The sequence below is a fragment of the Phoca vitulina genome, unplaced genomic scaffold (assembly GCF_004348235.1).
Source record: "Phoca vitulina isolate PV1807 unplaced genomic scaffold, GSC_HSeal_1.0 scaffold10, whole genome shotgun sequence".
NCBI classification, from domain to species: domain Eukaryota; kingdom Metazoa; phylum Chordata; class Mammalia; order Carnivora; family Phocidae; genus Phoca; species Phoca vitulina.
In genome coordinates this window covers 33,918,658-33,937,141 of record NW_022589713.1, presented here as the reverse complement: position 1 = coordinate 33,937,141, position 18,484 = coordinate 33,918,658, and the positions used below count along the sequence as shown (strand labels likewise).

The window sequence follows — 18,484 nt, the reverse complement described above, 5'->3', positions numbered from 1 at the left end:
GGTCTTGAAGAACATGCAAATTACTAAGTGATATACCATGTAAGAGATTTAAGAAAACAAATAAAAAATGGGATGACAAAACAAATCTGGTCTTATTTTGTAAAATAGTGTTTTTGCTCTCCATGTAAATTACTGGGGGAAGAGGGGAGGGGGAAGACACTAATGTAACCTAGGGTCTGGGGGAAAAACAGTTTGACTAGCAACAAGATTGAAAGAAAGGAATGAGGAGATTAGGAGGCTTTATTAACACCCGCCCCTTTTCCATCAGGTACGACCCTATACCACTACAAATCAAGTGGATCTGCACAGTTATTTCCTTTTCCCCCAAGAAGACAAGACCACCAAGATGTGCATATACTATCAAATGTCATGTGGGCTTAGACCTAATACAGCATAGTAGCTTGTGCTCCCCAAGTGGACTTTGTGGATTCAAAATCTGGCTGCACCACTTGCCTGGATAAGTTAATTAACTTCAATCTACTTAGCTCTTCATCTTCAAATGGTAACAATACCTGCCTTCATAGAATTAAAGTGTGGTGTCAAAGTAGTGACACATGTAAAGGGCCTGACACATAGTAAGTACTCCACAGATACTGGTGAATATTATTTTACCATCATACTAAAGAATTCAAACAAAACTAACCCTCCCTATCCTTTCTTCGTTCCTTTAATTTTGAGTGTGTCAAATGGACCCAGTGGTTTCCCTGGAGGTTATTTCCACACCACCTTCTGAATATCTTAACTCCGTTGACTAGTCTACTTCACTTCTAAGTCTTCCCATGATCTTGCCGTTTCTCTCTCCAACTGACTTTTTTACCGTTACTGCTCTCTGACATTTTTATTTCCAAATTAGGAGAAATACAGGTTATAAAAACAAGAATGAACTATGTGGGAATGTCTTCCAAATTTTTAAAAATGTGAATTACAGCTATGTTATGAAGTTTGTGCAGTGAGTTATCATTTACTTTAAGGAACCTGGTATATTCACCCAAAATCTGTGACAGAAACGTATATAGTCAATTTCTGCCACTTCACTATTTCATATCTGCATTAGTCATGGATAAGGTAAAGACACAATTATGTCATAAAAGTTAGATGAAATGGTCACTGGTTGAATGTGTATTCACCACTGTACTAATACAATATCAATCAAACGGATGGGTCAGAGGTGAGCCACACAGCACTGAATTTGGCCCCACCCTAGACAACATCTGCAATTTGAGGGAAATTGAAGGGAATGCTTCCCAATGCTCCCTCTAACAGATATATGGCAGAAATTGTTAATGTACTGGATAACACCTTGAGACAGGTTGAAAATGGAGCCAAAAGGAACAAGAGAAAACTTAAAAATAATTGCAAATTCCTACACTTCAGGTCAATTATCTGCACAATAGGTGAAACCTAGCTTCAAAATAGTTCACATGTAAAGGTCCTAGTTGACTGCAAGGTTACTGTGAGTCAGCAAAGCCAGTAAGCCACAAAAGCTGAGCCTGCCAGAGAACTCATTTGCAGCAGAATCCGAAACTTGGAACTTGGTAACTGTCCAATCATTTCCACAGGAGTCTGTTCACTTCTGGGTGCTACAGCCCAAAGGGCAACAAGGATGATGATCAAAACAACACTGAGCAAGGACCAAGTAATGAGAACTGAAAATGGAAGAACTGGAGTGGTATGTTCAACAGTGATCCAAAGGAAGTTTTACTATCTGTAGCTCCAAAAGGCAAGATTAAAATCAGTGATACTGTTCCAGGAAGGTTCAAACCAGACAAAAATTTTCTAGCCTCCTGAGCTAGCCCACCTTACAAGGCTACAAATCTGGAAGAATTCGTTCATGCTAAAAGCTAGGTTGAAAAAGGTTGACCCTAATAATCTCTACATTCTTATCAAGCAAAAATTTAATTCCAGGACAGATTACCCAATTTTTAAAAATGCCCTCAAAGGCTAAGGAGACCCAGAGGTAATTAAAACACAGTTAGAAAATGTCTTTTACATTGGTGGAAAACTCACAGCACATTTGCTTCCAAGCTATCGTTTTTAAAAAGTGCATATAATAACTTAAAAAATATAAACTGGCTTCTTTTTCTTAATTTAAATTCAATTAGCCAACATATAGTACATCATTAGTTTCAGACGTAGTGTTCAATAATTTATCAGTTGCCTACAGAGCTCATCACAAACTAGCTTCTTCTGTAACCTCATGGCCTCAGGTGTAAGGGCCATCATTGAGGGCAGGCAAAAGGCGAGAAGGGAGCACAGTACTGTTCCGTGACATTGTAACAGGAAATACAACTAGAAAAATATTGATAAAGCCAAATTCTGTGGATCGGGTTCAAGAAAGGTTGGCAACCAATGCGTTTTTTTTAGGGGCGCCTGGGTGGCTCAGTCGTTAAGGGTCTGCCTTCGGCTCAGGTCATGATCCCAGGGTCCTGGGATCGAGACCCGCGTCGGGCGCCCTGCTCAGCAGGGAGCCTGCTTCTCCCTCTCCCACTCCCCCTGCTTGTGTTCCCTCTCTCCCTGTCTCTCTCTCTGTCAAATAAATAAAGAAAATCTTTTTTAAAAATCAATTTAAATAAACAATGACCAGTCTTTCATAAAGTCTCGGGGTCACTTGGGATCACCTGAGTCATCCCGACCCTACGTGAGCTGAAAGATTAGCTATGGGTGTGCCTATAGGCTCCCAGCCCGAGGGGATTTTCGAGCCTTTTTTATAACCGTGTGTAAGATAGGTCACGTCCTAGAGCAACCATTTTTCCTGGAAATACTGAAGCAGCATCATAACAAGGGCAGGTGCCGTCCCAGCTACCAGGCACTGCTCAGGATCTAAGCTCCTCAGAGCTCCGAGGGGTCTCGCTTTGGGGAAGCACCGGGTCTTCCCCAAGAAACCCACACTTCTTCCTCAGTATCCGCAAGGTCTGGGGCCCAAGCAGTCGGCCTGGCCCCGGCTCTGCGCGTCGAGGTCACCTCCCCGACCGTAAGGCGGCAGCCGGTGCACTGCGGCGTCCGCGCCCACTTCGGGACCGCCCGGGCGCGGGGTCCAGCACGCGCACGCGCACGCGCGGCCTCCTCCGCAATGTGCAACCCCGCGGGGGAGGAGGGAATCGCGGCCACGTCACAGCCCGGAGGGTTCCAAAGGGGCGGGGCCTCCCGGGATGCTGCGGCGCTCCCCGCCGGCGCGCGCGCGCACCCGCCCCCACGTGTCCCTGCGGCCCCAGGGAATATGGGTCACCGAGCCGAACGGCCTCACGTGTCCCCGCCCGCCGCCGCCGCCTCAGCGCCCATTATGTAATGCCGCGTCACGCGCCCGCCCAGCCAACCGGCGCCCGCGCGCCGCGGAACGTAAACACAGCGCGCACGTGGCTCGCGCGGCCCAGCCATGTGAGGGGGGGGCCGGGCCGGCGCCGCGGGCCGCGCTGCGGCGTTGCAGGAAGCCGGGAGGGCGGCCGTGGAGAGGCCCGGAGGGCGACGCGGGAACCGAGCCCGAGCCTATACGCACCGCGCAGCAGCCCACCCCACCAGTCCTGGGGTCACCCCCCGCCGCCGCCGCCACCCGAAGTGCCCCAACGGGATCCGAGCGCCCCCTCCGCCGTGCCCCCACCCTCTGCAATCCGGCTCTTACCCGCATTCACCTCCATGGTGCCCTCCGGGAGGGGACCGAGGCTGCCCGCTTCCCGCAGAAGTGGCAGCGCCGCCTCCGCCTCAGCGCCGCGCCGCCCCAGGCTGGAGGCAGCGGTGGTCGCGGGGCCCCCTCATGGGCAGGGCGGGTGGGGCGCCCGGAACCCGGGCCCCGCGGCCTGAGGGCGGGCTGCAGTGAGAGAGGGCGGCGGCGGCCGGCGAGCGGCGCTCCTCGCGGAGTCCCCGACAACAAAAGCGGCGGCGCGGCGGCTTCCTGCAGCCAGCGCACCGCGGCGGCGAGGGCGGCTGACGGGGAGGGCAGCTGCGACCATGTGACCCGCGCACACACCCCCTCCCTCCGCCCGCCCCTCGGCCGGCCGCTGCGGCAACTCCGCCCCTTCGCCGCCGCCGGCGCTGCCGCTCCTCTTCCCTTCGGTTCTGGCTTCTTGTCTACGTCCCGTTGCCCCCCTTCCCCGTTCCCTCCTCCCCAAGTCGTTTTTCCTCTTTCCCCTCCTCCCTCCCCTCCAGGCCGACCTCCCGTCTCGGACTGGGATTTCCCTCCATGTCCCCCTCCTCATTCCCCCCCACCTCCCGTGACACCTCAGGTCACCTCGGATGGTTACCAAGGACCGCCCCGAGGCGCCGAACAGACCGGCCTTTTGAGACCCCCGGCCGAGCCAACCCTTGACCTCCCCACAAGTTCCGCTCTCCTCCCGCCCCCCACCCTCCAACAGACCGTTAAACGCTGGACTCTGAGGGTAGAGCCCATTTCTCTTCACTCTACACCCTTTGGGTTATTTCATCCAATCCCGTAGCTTAAATAGACGTGTTCTGAGGCTTGCATTTCAAACCGAGACCTCTCTGAGCCCCAGAATCCCACTCTCGGCAGCCCTTTTGATTATGCCCCCTTGATGTCCCTTAAGCATCTTAAATTTAAGATGTGGACAGGTGTATGCACGTGTCAAAACTCAGTGAATGCACACTTAAGATTTGTGCATTTCATCTTGTATATAAATTTTACATCAAAAGAAAAAACTGGAAATAAAGGATATGTATGCTGAGGTATGCAGAGGGAAGCTCATTGGTGTCTGCAGTTGAAATGTATTACAAAAGTAAGATGGGCTGATGGCATGGATAAATGGATAGAAGTATAAGATGGTAGTTGTAGATCTTATAAATGGGTATTCATAAAATTACTTTCCAATTTGCTCTTTGAACATGTCCAGTATAAAATGTTGGGGGAAATGTAATGTGTAAAACATTTTTACATGTGCCACACTCCTTCTGCCCCCCCCCCACCAATCCATTACACACACACACACACACTTGTTGCTTCCCCATCTCAGTCTTTACTATATTGGCAAATCTGCCAGTTCCTGAAACCAGCAAATTGCATTTCTTCTGTCCTCTGTGTGTCTCTCTACCTTCTATACCCTATTCCATCCATTAACAAAGCTGAGCTGTTCTACCTTCGTATGTCTTCAATTTCTATCCTTCTCTCCATCAGCATTGCTGTTACTCTAGACCAAATGACCATCACCTCTTGCCTGGGCTACTGTAATAGTTCCCTAACTGGGGAGAGGGACTGTTCCTTGCATCCACCTACAGTCATTTCTCCCTCTCAGAGTGTCATTTTTTAAATGTAAATGAGATCAGATTACTCTGCTCAAAACCCTCCAAATAGCTTCCTATTGCACTTTGAGGAAACTCAAATGCCTTAGCCAGACCTGCAAAGCCCAGCACAAGCTGTAGGCCCTGATTCTCTTTCCAAGGCTTGCCTGCCACCCTCTAAACACTGTTCTCCAACCACAGTGCTCTCTTTTCTTCCCTACCTCAGGGCTTTATCACTCTATGTGATGCTATGCAAGAGTTCCCCAGGCTACACTTAGTAGCTTGCTTTTTCATTTTATTTATCAACCACCATCTGTTTCTGAGGCCAGTATGAGCAGTCTAGAAGGAAGAAAAGAAATCATAAAAGAGGATACCTCTCTGAAAAGGCTACATACTGTATGGTTCCAACTATATGACATTTGGAAAAGGCAAAGCTATGAAGAGAGTAAAAATATCATTAATTGCCAGGGGTTGGGGAGGCAGAGGGATGAAAAGGCAGAGAACAGATGATTTTTTAGGGCAGTAAAACCATTCTGTATGATACTGTGATGGTGGATACATGTCAAATGTACAACCAAGAGTAAATGCTGATATAAACTATAGACTTTGGATAATTATGATGTGTCATATAGGTTCATCGGTGGTAACAAATGTACCCCAGTGGTGTGGGATATTGCTAGTGGGGGAGGCTGTGTGTGTTCATGGGGACAGAATGTATATGGGGAACTCTCTATACTTTAATTTTGCTGTGGATGTAAACTGCTCTAAAAAATAAAACCTATTTTAAGATAGAGGATAGTACCATTTAAATTTGAAAAAGAGAAGAATGGAATTGAAAATAAACCATTGCAAAGGAATGTCCCTTAAGCATCTTAAATTTAAATAAATGAAATAAAATCTGTGTCCATGAGCCTCATGTTTTCAAAAGGCCACCTCTTACCTGGGAGGCATTGTGGATAACTATCAGAGGCTATAAAACTATAATCCAGTTCAGTCACCAGTGACCACTGAAAACGTTAGGTTCATCAGTGCCAGAGGAGGATGCTGAGCAGCATCCGAGTTGGACAGTCCCCAGAGTGCTGTAGCTGCAATGGAAATTGCCTTTTGCTGCTGTCATTCCAAGGAACCTTATGTATTAACCCTGTAGAGTCCATGGCTCAGTCTGTAGGGATTCTCAGACTATTCATAGTGGATTTCTACTTACTCCAACTTCCAAAATAATAACTCTGCTGAATGAAGTGACTGTGTCTTCAAAAGCCATCTGTTAAAAAAATGCAAATTAGGGGGTACCTGGCTGGCTCAGTTGGTGGAGCATGCGACTCTTGATCTCGGGGTTGTAGGTTCGAGCCCCATGTTGGGTGGAGAGATTGCTTAAAAAATAAAATCTTTTTTAAAAAGGCAAATTATTTCCGGTGAAAGCTTCCTCATTAATCCTTATATCCCACTAACACCAGGGGCCCTGGGAAACTGAACACAGGATAGGTCAATCCGGATGTGGATGAAGAAGAGAAGAGCCTAAATATCAGAGTCCTCTAGTCCTAAGATCCAGTAAAATAGATCAAGTGAGGTACTGCGGTATGAGGACCTTGATGAAAGAGAGGTATTGGGAAAGAAGATGGAATTTTCTTTTAAGTTAAGGCCAGTTAAAAATGTGCAAGGTCATTCCTCATTTTAAAATGTTCTAATGAATAATGCTAGTTCCCAATACCATAATAACATTCCACTTTGCCTTCTCTATGCCCTGGTTCAGGAGTTCTCGAACATTTTGATTTACACTTTTACAGTGATTGAAGACCACAAAGGACTTTTTTGTCGGATATATTTATCCATATTTACCTATTAGAAATGAAAACAGAAATGTTAAAAACACAGGAATACACAACATAAATGTCACAGAGCAGCGGCATCATCACATGTCAGTGGCTTTGGGGGTTTCCTCTGCCATAGCAAATTGAAATTGCCAGGCATCATGATATTTGTGATGTACTTTCTTCCAGGCTCTTTTTTTCTTTACTGTTCCAGTCAAAGTACTAGCTTCTATATCATCACTCAAATCTGCATCAAAGTATGCCTTTACTGTAAATTCAAAAATTTGTCTGTACTTATTTTTTAACCAGAAAAGTAATTTAATTGAGGTGACTGGGTGGCACAGTCAGTTAAGCCTCCAACTTGATTTCAGCTCAGGTCATGATCTTGGGGTCCTGGGATTGAGTCCCGCGTCAGGCTCCAGCATGGAGTCTGCTTGGAGTTTCTCTCTCCCTCTCCCCCTCCCCCCTAAATAAATAAATATTTTTTAAAAATATTATAACTAAGTAATAAACATTCAATTATGACATACATATGTATCATTAGGTAAATCGTATTCTCATTTTATGTCTTCATAAAATATTCAAATAAATACAATATATCTGTGCATAGAAAAAATATCAACAAGATCAGTGATGTGTTTATGTGCAATACTAGAAATGATACACACATCCAACACACACTATAATGCAATAATAATATCTTACAAGATGCAATAGTTAAAGTGAAATATGGTCCTAGCAAAAGAGTCAAGTTTGCTTAACAGAAAAATATTTTTACACTGTTCCAGTTTTTAAATTTAAATTTAAATTATTTAAAATGGAGACGAACCATGAGAGGCTATGGACTCTGAGAAACAAACTGAGGGTTCTAGAGGGGAGGGGAGTGGGGGGATGGGTTAGCCCGGTGATGGGTATTAAAGAGGGAACATACTTAATGGAGCACTGGGTGTTCTACGCAAACAATCATGGAACACTACCTCAAAAACTAATGATGTAATGTATGGTGATTAACATAACATAATAAAATTTAAAAAAATATTAGATAAAAATGAGGCGCCTGCGTGGCTCAGTTGGTTGAGCAGCCAACTCGTGATTTCAGCTCAGGTCATGATCTTGGGGTGGTGGGATCAAGCCCTGAGTTGGGCTCCGCACTCAGCATGGAGTCTGCTTGTCCCTCTCCCTCTGCTCTTCCACCCCACTCACGCTCTCTCTCTCTCTCTCTCAAATAAATAAATAAAATCTTTTTAAAAATTAGATAAAATTTAAATTTAGCCCCTCAGTTACACTAGCCATGTTTCAAGTGTCAAAAGTCACATGTAACTAACAGTAACCATGTTGGTCATTACAGATTTATAGAATCTTTCTTCCTCTGTCCAAGTCAGTATGATAAATTACCATTCTAGGAGTCTATCCATGTTGTATAAGTTTTCAAGTTTATTGAAACAAAATTCTTCATATTCTCTTATTATCTCTTTAATCTCTATCAATTCTAGTTTCTCATTCTTAATTTTATTTGCACTTTTTGTTCTTTAATCAGTCCTACTAGAGATGTATCTATTAGCTTCTTCAAAGATTTAATTTTTGGCTTCATTGGTTCATTATTTTTGTTTTCTACCTCACAAATTTCTGCTCTTTATCTTGATCTCCCTTATTCCATTCACTTTTAATCTGCTTTTTCTAACTTCTTGATTTGGACATTTATCTCATCAATGTTGCTTCAGTTGACCAGAGTCAGTTTCTCTTATAACTAAAGAAACCTCATTGGTACAACGAGGTACAAAAACTGCTTTAACTCCTTCTCACCTATTATAGGGATTATTCTGGTTACTACTGCAGTGTAACAAATTATCCCAAACCAAAACTTAGTGATGTAAAATAGCAGCAATCATGGGGTGCCTGGCAGGCTTAGCCAGTGAGAAGCATCTGACTCTTGACTTCGGGGTTGTGAGTTTGAGCCCCACATTGGGTGTAGAGTTTATTAAAAATAAAATCTTATAAAATAAAATAAAATAGCAGCAATCATGTTATTATCTCTGATGGTTTCTATGAGTCAGGAATTTGGGGAGCCCTGGTTGGGCATTTATGACTCAGAGTCTCAACACTGGCAATCAGACAGTAGGCGGAGCCAGAACAGCAGGGGCCTGGAGCAGCTAGGGGCTAGCCCCTCCTTTCTCTCTCTTCAGTACCTGCAGAGCTTCTCTACAGAGTCTGTCTATATGGGCTACTCCGGAGTCCCTCTCAGCTTGTTGGCCTCAGGGCAGTAGGACTGCTTACAACAGAGTAGGCCAGGGCTCCAGTGCAAGCATTCCAGGGAATTAGGCAGCAGTTGTCTCAATTTTTCTGACCAAGTTTCCGAAGTCAGACAACATTGATTTCACTGCATTATTGGTTTGTAACAAGAGAGTTACAAGCATACCCAGGTTGGAAGATAGGGCACATAGACCTCATCTCTCCATAAGAGGAACATCAAGGTCATATTTTGAATAGCATGTGAGATGGAATATATTGTTGCAGCTACCATTGCTCAAACCATTGTACAATTTTAAAAAATTGCACACATACGCAGTCCACCTTGATCTGAATACCACATTGCAAGGTCAAAAACTTAAGATATATTTCTCAGGGTAAGCATTGTCATCCCCTCTACCTGGTAGCATTTTCTAAGTGTTGGTGTAAGGAGAAAGGATGCTCTAGAGAAGGAATGAGTCAGATAACAAGTGGGTACAGAAAGGCCCCCACTCCACAGGATGGTTCCACTCCATTGTTTTATTCTCTGTGCGTCTGAAGGTCAATAGAATAACATTCAAACACAGACCCAGTCTCTTGTCTATTCTAAGTTCTTTATTGCCCAACATCAATAGTATCTTATGGAATTGGAATGGGACTGCTCCCTCAGAGGAGAATCTAGTAGGAGAAAGGGTTATGTCTACATACAATGAGTGCAAACAATACAACATGACATGGAAACCCTGGTTGAATTGAAGTGCTCCATTGATTTAATAACATACTAAACAGAAATTTGGGGAAAAAATAAGAATGGAAATAAAGAAGAAAAAGTTTCATGGCTGTTCAACACATTAAAATGCTATAGGAAACACTTGATTGAGTATTGAGTATTGATTATCTTCAATACTCTTTATCACAGTTTGAAAAAAATTCTACAATACTTCCTCTGCGGGAAAAAAGAAACCAAAAGCATCAAATACAAAGAGCTAGCCCTAACAACAGGGCATGCTGTATCACTAAAGGAACAACACATCTTGTTGACTTTCTCACTCATCTTCCCATCTGATCTTCCTACTTTTGAAAACTCATCTAATTGAGAACCCCTCCCAGCAGTGGAATCTGTCCTAGTGTGACCCCCATTAACTGAACAATCTCCTAAGTTCTCTATCCCAAATTATCAGCAACACTCAGAGGGGACTTAGAGACTCGGGTGTCTCCCTTTCACCTAGACCAGCGGCTCTCAAAGTCTATAGTCACTGGATCAGCAGCAGCGGCAGCACCACCACCACCTAGGAACTTGTTAGAATGCAATTTCTTGAGCTCCACCCCAGGCCTAATGAATCAGAAACTCTGCAGCTGGTGCCAGCAATTTGTGTTTTAACAAACCCTCCAGATGCTGCTGCTGCACTCGAGTTTGAAAACACTGCTTATGAAGCCGGTAGCATCTACCGCCAGAGAATTGATCAGTCCTGTATTTCAGGGCTATCGGGCCATGTGACTAAGTGTATAAGGCCAGTGGCTGCCCCTTTCTAGATTTTCTGTACCATGCCCCCAGATGAGCAGGACTTGTGCCCTGTAATAGGTATATAATATGACTAGATGTTATATGGCAGGGTAGGATTCTAAATGCAAAATCCACATTGCACGGGCTTCTGATTTCGGTTCTTCCTACAGACCTGGATGAATTTCTGCCCACAGACTCTAGGAGTAAACTGCTATTCTCATGAGTTGGTATGCTCACTGCTAGCAAGTCTTTACTAATTACCTATAGATTTACTTATCTATATTCTAGAAAGTAAATTTATTCCTAAGGCTTAGACACTTCTTTCCGGCTGTGCAGGAAAAACAAAATGTCTTAATAGTGGTAACAATAGGATTGTCATTTAAACCATAGTCAATATCCAGGACCAGCTCTTACCTTCTGAATCCGTATAAAAACTCATTCCTCCTTCTCATGATGCAGTTCTATAGAAGAAAATTGGAGAAGACTACCTTACCATGTGCATCATAACCAAGAAACTGCATACTGATTTTTCATATGTCTGGATTCCATTGTTTTAAGGCACTGTGTTGGGACATCCAAAGACTTTACAATTTGTGACTAACATATTAGGCTTTTGAACTAGTAATGATCTTTTATGTATGGGTCTTCTCTCAGTCTTAGAAGAGAGGCCAAATGTAATTTTTTTAGATTAAGCCAAGAGGCACATAGGTTTTTTTACTACGTCACTATTTAAAGTGTGGTCCTGGACCAGAAGCGTTAGCATTACCTGGGAGCCAGAATCTCAAGCCCCACCCTAGAGTTACTGAAACAGAATCTGCACGTTAACAGGAGCTCCAGGTGACCTATCTGCACAAAGAAGTTTGAGAAGCCCAGCAATACTACACCTGGGAGACAGAGGCTTTGCAGCAGGAGTGTTCTCTGGAGGGAAGTGGTAGGTAGCCTTCTCAAGATGTCCCCCAATGACCCTTGCCTCCTGTTAGTCACTACCTTGTGTAATCCCCTCCCCTTGAGTGTGAACTGGACCTATGAATTGCTTCTAAAAATAGACTATGGCAGGGATGCCTGGGTGGCTCAGTCAGTTAAGTGTCTGCCTTCAGCTCAGGTCATGACCCCAGGGTCCTGGGATCGAGTCCTACATGGGGCTCCTTGCTCAGCGGGGAGCCTGCTTCTCCCTCTCCCTCCCCCGCTCCCCCTACCTGTGTTCTTTCTCTCTGACAAATAAATAAATAAAATCTTAAAAAATAATAAGAAATTAAAAATAAAAATAGACTATGGCAAAAGTGATGGTATGTCACTTTTGAGATTATGTTATAAAAGACTGAGACATATCCTGCTCACACTCTCTCCCTGACTCTTCTTACCTGCTTACCCTGATCAAGCAAGATGCAAGGCTTCGAGCTGCCCTGGAGAGATTCATGTGATAAAGAACTGAGGGTGCCTTTGGCCAGCAGCCGGCAAGGAACAGGATCCTGCCAACAAGCACATGCATGAACTTGGAAGTAGATCTTTCCCCAGCTGAGCCTTGAGACAACTTCAGCCACACCCAACACCTTGACTGCAAGACACTAAAGCAGAGAACCCAGCTAAACTGCATGCAGATTTCTGATCCACAGAACTGTGAGGTAACAAAGGTTGTTTTAACCTTTAGGTTTTAGGGTAATTTGTTACTCAGCAATGGATGACTAATAACAAGCAGGAACCAGTAGATCAAGGATATCAAAAGTCCAGATATCATCCAGACTCCCCGGAAGTCACAGGGACCTAACAGACGATTAGATAAATATAGGCAGAGTAAGTACCTAAAGAAGATTATCATTGAGTACAAGATGAGTAGTGAGACTGAAAACTGGATTCATTGAAAGTTCACCTAAGTGAAGCAGCAGGGCCCATCTAACACTCTACAATGAAGCTTTAAAGTCAATGGGGGATCCCAGAGCTCCCCAAGGTCCACACACATACACACTCAGTATCTAATCAGCTTTTAATGCTTCACTCAAATATAAACAGATAGCAATGGATCACTAGACTTTGAAGGAAGATTCTACCATGATGGAAAGAAAATAGAAACTAAGAAACAATACAAGAAGCAATTTTCTTTATTATTGGAGATATAAGACAGAGCATCCAAGAGAGCGGAATGCTACAAAAAAGGAATACAAAACACGTAAGAGTTCTTGAAAATTAAAGGCAATTTACAAAATAGAAAAAGTATTAGAAAAGTTAGAAATCAAGGAAATCACCATTAAGCAGAACATAAAGACAAAAGATGGATATTAGAAATTATTATTATTTACTTATTTATTTTTAAATATTTTGTTAAGTTTTATTTATTTAAGTAATCTCTACATCCCACATAGAGCTTGAACTCACGACCCTGAACTCAAGAGTCACAGGCTCCACAGACTGAGTCAGCTGGGTGCCCCGGAAGTGATTGCTTTTTAAACTTAAAGATTAATCCAAGTGCAGGAGTTCCAGAATGAAAAGTATCAAAGAAATAATTGAAGAGAGTTTCCCTGGAATTAAATGAAAGGGTTGCCAGATTAGAATACACATAGATTATTCTGCACAACTAATGAAAAAGAAAAACCCTCAAGGCATGTCATGATGAAACGTCAAAACATCAGGCATAAAAAGATCATAAAAACATCCTGAAAGAAAGATCAGATCACATACAAAACAATAGAAATCTAAATGTCATCAGACTTCTTAACAGCATCACTGAATGCCCCAGGAATGCCTTTAAATTTTGAGATAAAAATACTTTACCTCAAAACTCAGCCAAACCATTAGTCAGATACAAAGTTAGGATAAAGATATTTTCAGACAGGTAAGTGTTCAAAAAACTCCCCTTCTATACACCTTTTCTTAGTAAGTCACTAAGGCGATATAACATAGACTGGGAGAAGAGAGGGAAGAAAAATGTGCATTTTTATGTGTGTGTGAGTGCACAAGCATGTGGGTGTGCTAACATACCTACACATATGAGAGGTACCAGAAAAGGGGATGCATGTGACAGGAAAGTGTTATTTAAATTCTCATCTTCCATAATAGCAAGTCAGTAGATAATACCTAAAACTTATGAATAAAAAAAAATAGCATTTTTAAGGATCTGATGAACGATGGGGAAGGATGGGGCAAGGAACCACTGTTACTCATCATAAGTCTTGTAGTACTATTGACTTCTTAAATTGTGTGAATTTATCAGTTTGATGAAAATAAAAATTACTTTGAAAGCAAAAACTGGGGGTACCTGGTTGGTTCAATCAGTTGAGCATCTGCCTTCCGCTCAGGTCATGATCTCAGGGTCCTGGGATTGAGTCCTGCATCAGGATCTCTGCTCAGCAGGGAGTCTGCCTCTCTCTCTCCCTCTGCCTCTCCCCACCACTCATGCTGTCTCTCTCACTGTCTCAAATAAATAAATAAATAAATAAAAGCAAAAACAGGGGTGCCTTGTGGCTGTCGGTTAACTCTTGATTTCAGCTTAGGTCATGATCTCCCAATCGTGAGATCGAGCCCCGAGCTGGACTCCACACTGGGTGGGCCTCTGCTTGAGAGTCTCTCTCTCTCTCTTCCTCTGCCTCTGCCTCTGCCCCTCCTCCTCCACCCTTGCTGCTCTCTCTCTCTAAAAAAAAAAAAAAAAGGTAAAAACCATCCAACTCCCCTTAAACACCACAATCTTCCAAAATAATAGAAAATATCTACAGCTGAATTATAGCTGCTCTTAGGTGTCTGAGCTGCTTTTTCACTGGTCCCATGTCTGGTCAGGATATTACTAATAAAACCGTCTCTTTCTCTCTTCCAAGTTAAAAGAAAGAAGAATGCTTTGACCCTATAATTCCATTTCCGGGAATCTATGCTAACAAAATAATCCTCAATACACAAAAATCTTTATGTGAAACAATATGTAGCACTGTTTATATATTATTGCAAAACTGGCAAAATTACCCAACCAGAAGAAAATTCCCCTTGCCTTTAAAAAAGAATATTTATGAAGATGAGGCAATAATGTGAAAATGTTGATAATCTAATGTAAGTGAAAAAATCAGTATGAAAAAATGCATATGAAGTAATATTACGATTTTTTAATCCTATGCATTAAAAAAAGATTGGAAGAATACATCAAAAGGTTTAACAATGGTTTTGTTTTGATGACGATAGTATAGATATTTTTTCTTTTTGTGCATTATCAAAAAATTTTTAAATTTTTGTCTAATATTATAATGAAAATATTTGAAAATATGAATTAAAATTAATATTTATGTTAAAAATGTTTTTGGAGTTTACCATTTTGATGCTGCCAACTTGGCCTTAATGTTTTTACCCAGTGAATTTTTTTAATGGCAGTCATTTTAAACTTATAGATAGTTGACTCTTTCACAACTTTATGAATACAAACCACAATTACACTAATACTGATAAATTTTCAGCAAGAAAGTATTAACTAGAGAAATCCATCAGGCCAACGTGACTTGAATAATTTATTATTGAACAAGTCAATAAATTATCAATTTTTATATGGTGAAGTTAAACTATTTCAAGTAGTTCCCATTTTCATTTTGGTTTGTTGGAATTATTTTCATAAACATCAAACTTTTCCCTAAAATTCTTATAAAAAAAGAGCTGATTCATTGTTCAATTTTTTCTCTTTCTTTCTTCTTTTTCTTTCTTTTCTTTTTTTTTTTTTTTTTTTTTTCTTTTTTGGCCAATCAGAGCTTCAACCATTAAGCTTTCTGCTTTTTTTTTTTTCTTTTCAAGATTTTATTTATTTATTAGCAGGGGGAGCAGTAGAGGGAGAGGGAGAAGCAGACTCCCTGCTCAGCACCCTGGGATCCCAGAACCCTGGGATCATGACCTGAGCTGAAAGCAGACATTTAACTGACTGAGCCACCCAGGCACCCCCCATTAAGCTTTCTTTCAAGAACTTATTTCTTCCAAGTCCATCTGCCTTATCAAATTTTGCAGATTTTTCAGTTTGTCAAGATTTAATTCTATTATTTTTGAGTCAATAACAAATCTTACCATGTTTAATTTTAGCCATTGTAAGTTTTATTTTTATCATAATATTCATTATGAATTTGATTTTTTAAAGCCTGTTGGTTTCTGCTTTTTTAAAAAAATCTAACTCATGAAAAAATGTGATAAATTCTCCTCAGATATTTCAGGATTTGTACAAAGTTCATGACTGGGCAACTCCACTGTTGAACAAATGTCCTAATCATTTTTCCCATTTTGAACTGAGTCTCCAAGCTGCTGATCAAGAAAAAGGTAAAGTCCCAGTCAAAATGTCCTACTTCATAAAAATCAAATAACTAGAAACGACAAGATAATATTTATCATTAGCACTTTTAGATACCTACTTTATATCAGGCACTACAGTAAGTCCTCAGGATGAAATGATGCTAGTCTCTACTCAGACAACTCTAGGGCTTTTAATGAAGGAGGACTACTACAGTCTTCATAATATGCTCATTAAATTGGATATACTTTTTAAACAAGATTTACTTATTTATTTTAGACAGAGAGAAAGAGATAGAGATATAGAGGGGGGCAGAGAGAGAATTTCCAGCAGACTCCCCACTGAGCATGGAGCCCCACGACGGGCTCAATCTCACAACCCTGAGACCATGACCTGAACTGAAATCAATTCTGATGAGTCTGACGCTCAACCAACTGAGCCACACAGGTGCCCCTAAATTGGATATACTTAATGCATTGGTTAAATTGGATACATTTAATCTTTTTCCACAGTTGATATTTAAGACTTTGCCAGTAAGCAGATAACTACAATGCTGCATCACTTCCCTGGTCCACCTCGTTTTTCTCCATCCTAACATCAAGGCTCCAATTTAGCCCTCCCCCCCCCCAGTAATCTATTCTGAGTGATCTTTTTTAAAATCTAAAATTATGTCATCTCCCTGCTTAAAGCCCTCCAATACCTGTTCATTTCATATAGAATAAAACCAAGGTCTTTCCCATGGCTTAGAAGATCCGACATGACCCAGCCCCTGCCTCTGTCTCCAACCTTATCTCCCTCCTCTCTCTCTCCCTGACTATCCTTCCATCCCTGCTTCATTGGCCTCCTTTCTTTTCCTCTAGAAAATTTGCTGTTCCTTCTTGCCTGGAATGACTTTCCCTCTGGTCATCACATGGAGTCACATTTTATCCACACTTTATCTTTTTTTCCTTCTGGAGACTTCCCTGATCCCCATTTAATGTCTTTCCATTCTTGTTCCACAATTCTTGTCACTATCTGAAATTATTTTATTCATTTACTTGTTTATTGTCCCCTCTACTAAAATATGGGATACATGGAAGCAGGGGCCCTGTCCATCATGGTCACTGGTGTATTCCATTTGTCTGACACATGGCTGTTCCTCAATAAATATTTGTGAAATGAATGAATAAATGATGTGTAGGAAGAGCTATAATAGAGGAATAAAACACGTGTCATGGAAGAGTCAGAAATGCCATGACTAAAGAGTGGGTTTTGTTTAGATGATGAGTAGAAATTCAGATGGTAGAGGGCAGGCAGTTGAGAAGGGGGCCAAGTGGAAGAATGGAGAAGAAAGGAAGATACAAGAGATCCCGGAAGATGAAGTCTGTGTAGAGGTGACCAAATGAGAAAGAAGGAACAGGTGTACTGAGGAATGAGATCAATATGGTTGAAACCTGAGTTGTTTCATTCCTGCCTGACAAAGACACTGTGGTCAGCAGAATAATGGTCCCCAAAGATGTCCGCATTCTGTATCGTGATTCCCCAGAACCTGTGATTATCTTAAGTTACGTGACGAGGGAGAATTACGGTGCAGATGGAATAAGGTTGTTCATCGGCTGACCTTAAACTAAAGAGATTAGCCTGGGGGACCCGATGTAATCACAGGGGTCCTTTAAATGGAAAAGAGCAGGGCAGAAAGTCAGTGTCAGTGTGATGCAGGCTGAGAAAGACCATGCAGGCCATTGCTGGCTTTGAAGATGGAAGGGCTGCCACAAAACAAGGAATGCGGGCAACCTCTAGAAGTTGGCAAAGGATCTTCCCCTAGAGCCTCCGGAAAAGAATACAGCTCTACGGAGCCTGGATTTTAGCCGAAAGAGATCCACTTTGGACTTCTGACCTCCAGACCTATAAATTAATAAATTTGGGTTGCAATATGATGCCAAATTTGTGGTGACTTGTTATAGAAGCAATAGAGAACAAATACAGACACCATGAAGTCACTCAGGTAAAATGAGGAAAGGAAAAACAAAGCTCCCAGCTAGTTTTGAGTTTATGGACTGGTGAGTAGAAAAGGTCTGGTAAGCAGTAGAGAGATTGCATTCTACTCTTGGAATGCTGACTGCACGCAGTTCATCTTTGTTTGCACAACATGTGAAAACAACCTGAAGAACTGAGAAATCCTTAAGAACACCTTCAAAGCACAGAGGGAAAGAGCGGGTGAATGAGATGGGGAAAGGAGCCTGCTGAGTGATCACTATTGCTTTCCCTTGTCATCCTTTCAAGATTCAGAAATCATTTATTACATGGATCTCTTAAGCAATCTTTTATAGATTCTAAAAAAGTCTATTAGGTACTGAGTCTTCTGATATTCTCTGAATTTTTTTTTTTTTTTTGAACTAGAGAGAAACTGGATGCTTTCATTTAAAGGAGGAAAAAAAAAATCTCTGAAGAATGTTTTGTTTTCTCAGGAAGATGGGCAAGCTGTGAATAATCACCATTGTGGTTAGC

At 42.1% G+C, this 18,484-nt stretch overlaps 1 protein-coding gene across 1 annotated transcript in view; it reads right to left on the bottom strand.

The window, feature by feature from the left end:
* Positions 1-3,913, bottom strand: part of NR1D2 (nuclear receptor subfamily 1 group D member 2) — a 28,970-nt gene extending 25,057 nt beyond the window's left edge. The window contains exon 1 of the mRNA XM_032408801.1: positions 3,617-3,913. Within this exon, the coding sequence (XP_032264692.1) occupies positions 3,617-3,632 (16 nt within the window). The 5' untranslated portion in view covers positions 3,633-3,913. The remainder of the gene's footprint in view (positions 1-3,616) is intronic.
* Positions 3,914-18,484: the final 14,571 nt, after the last annotated feature.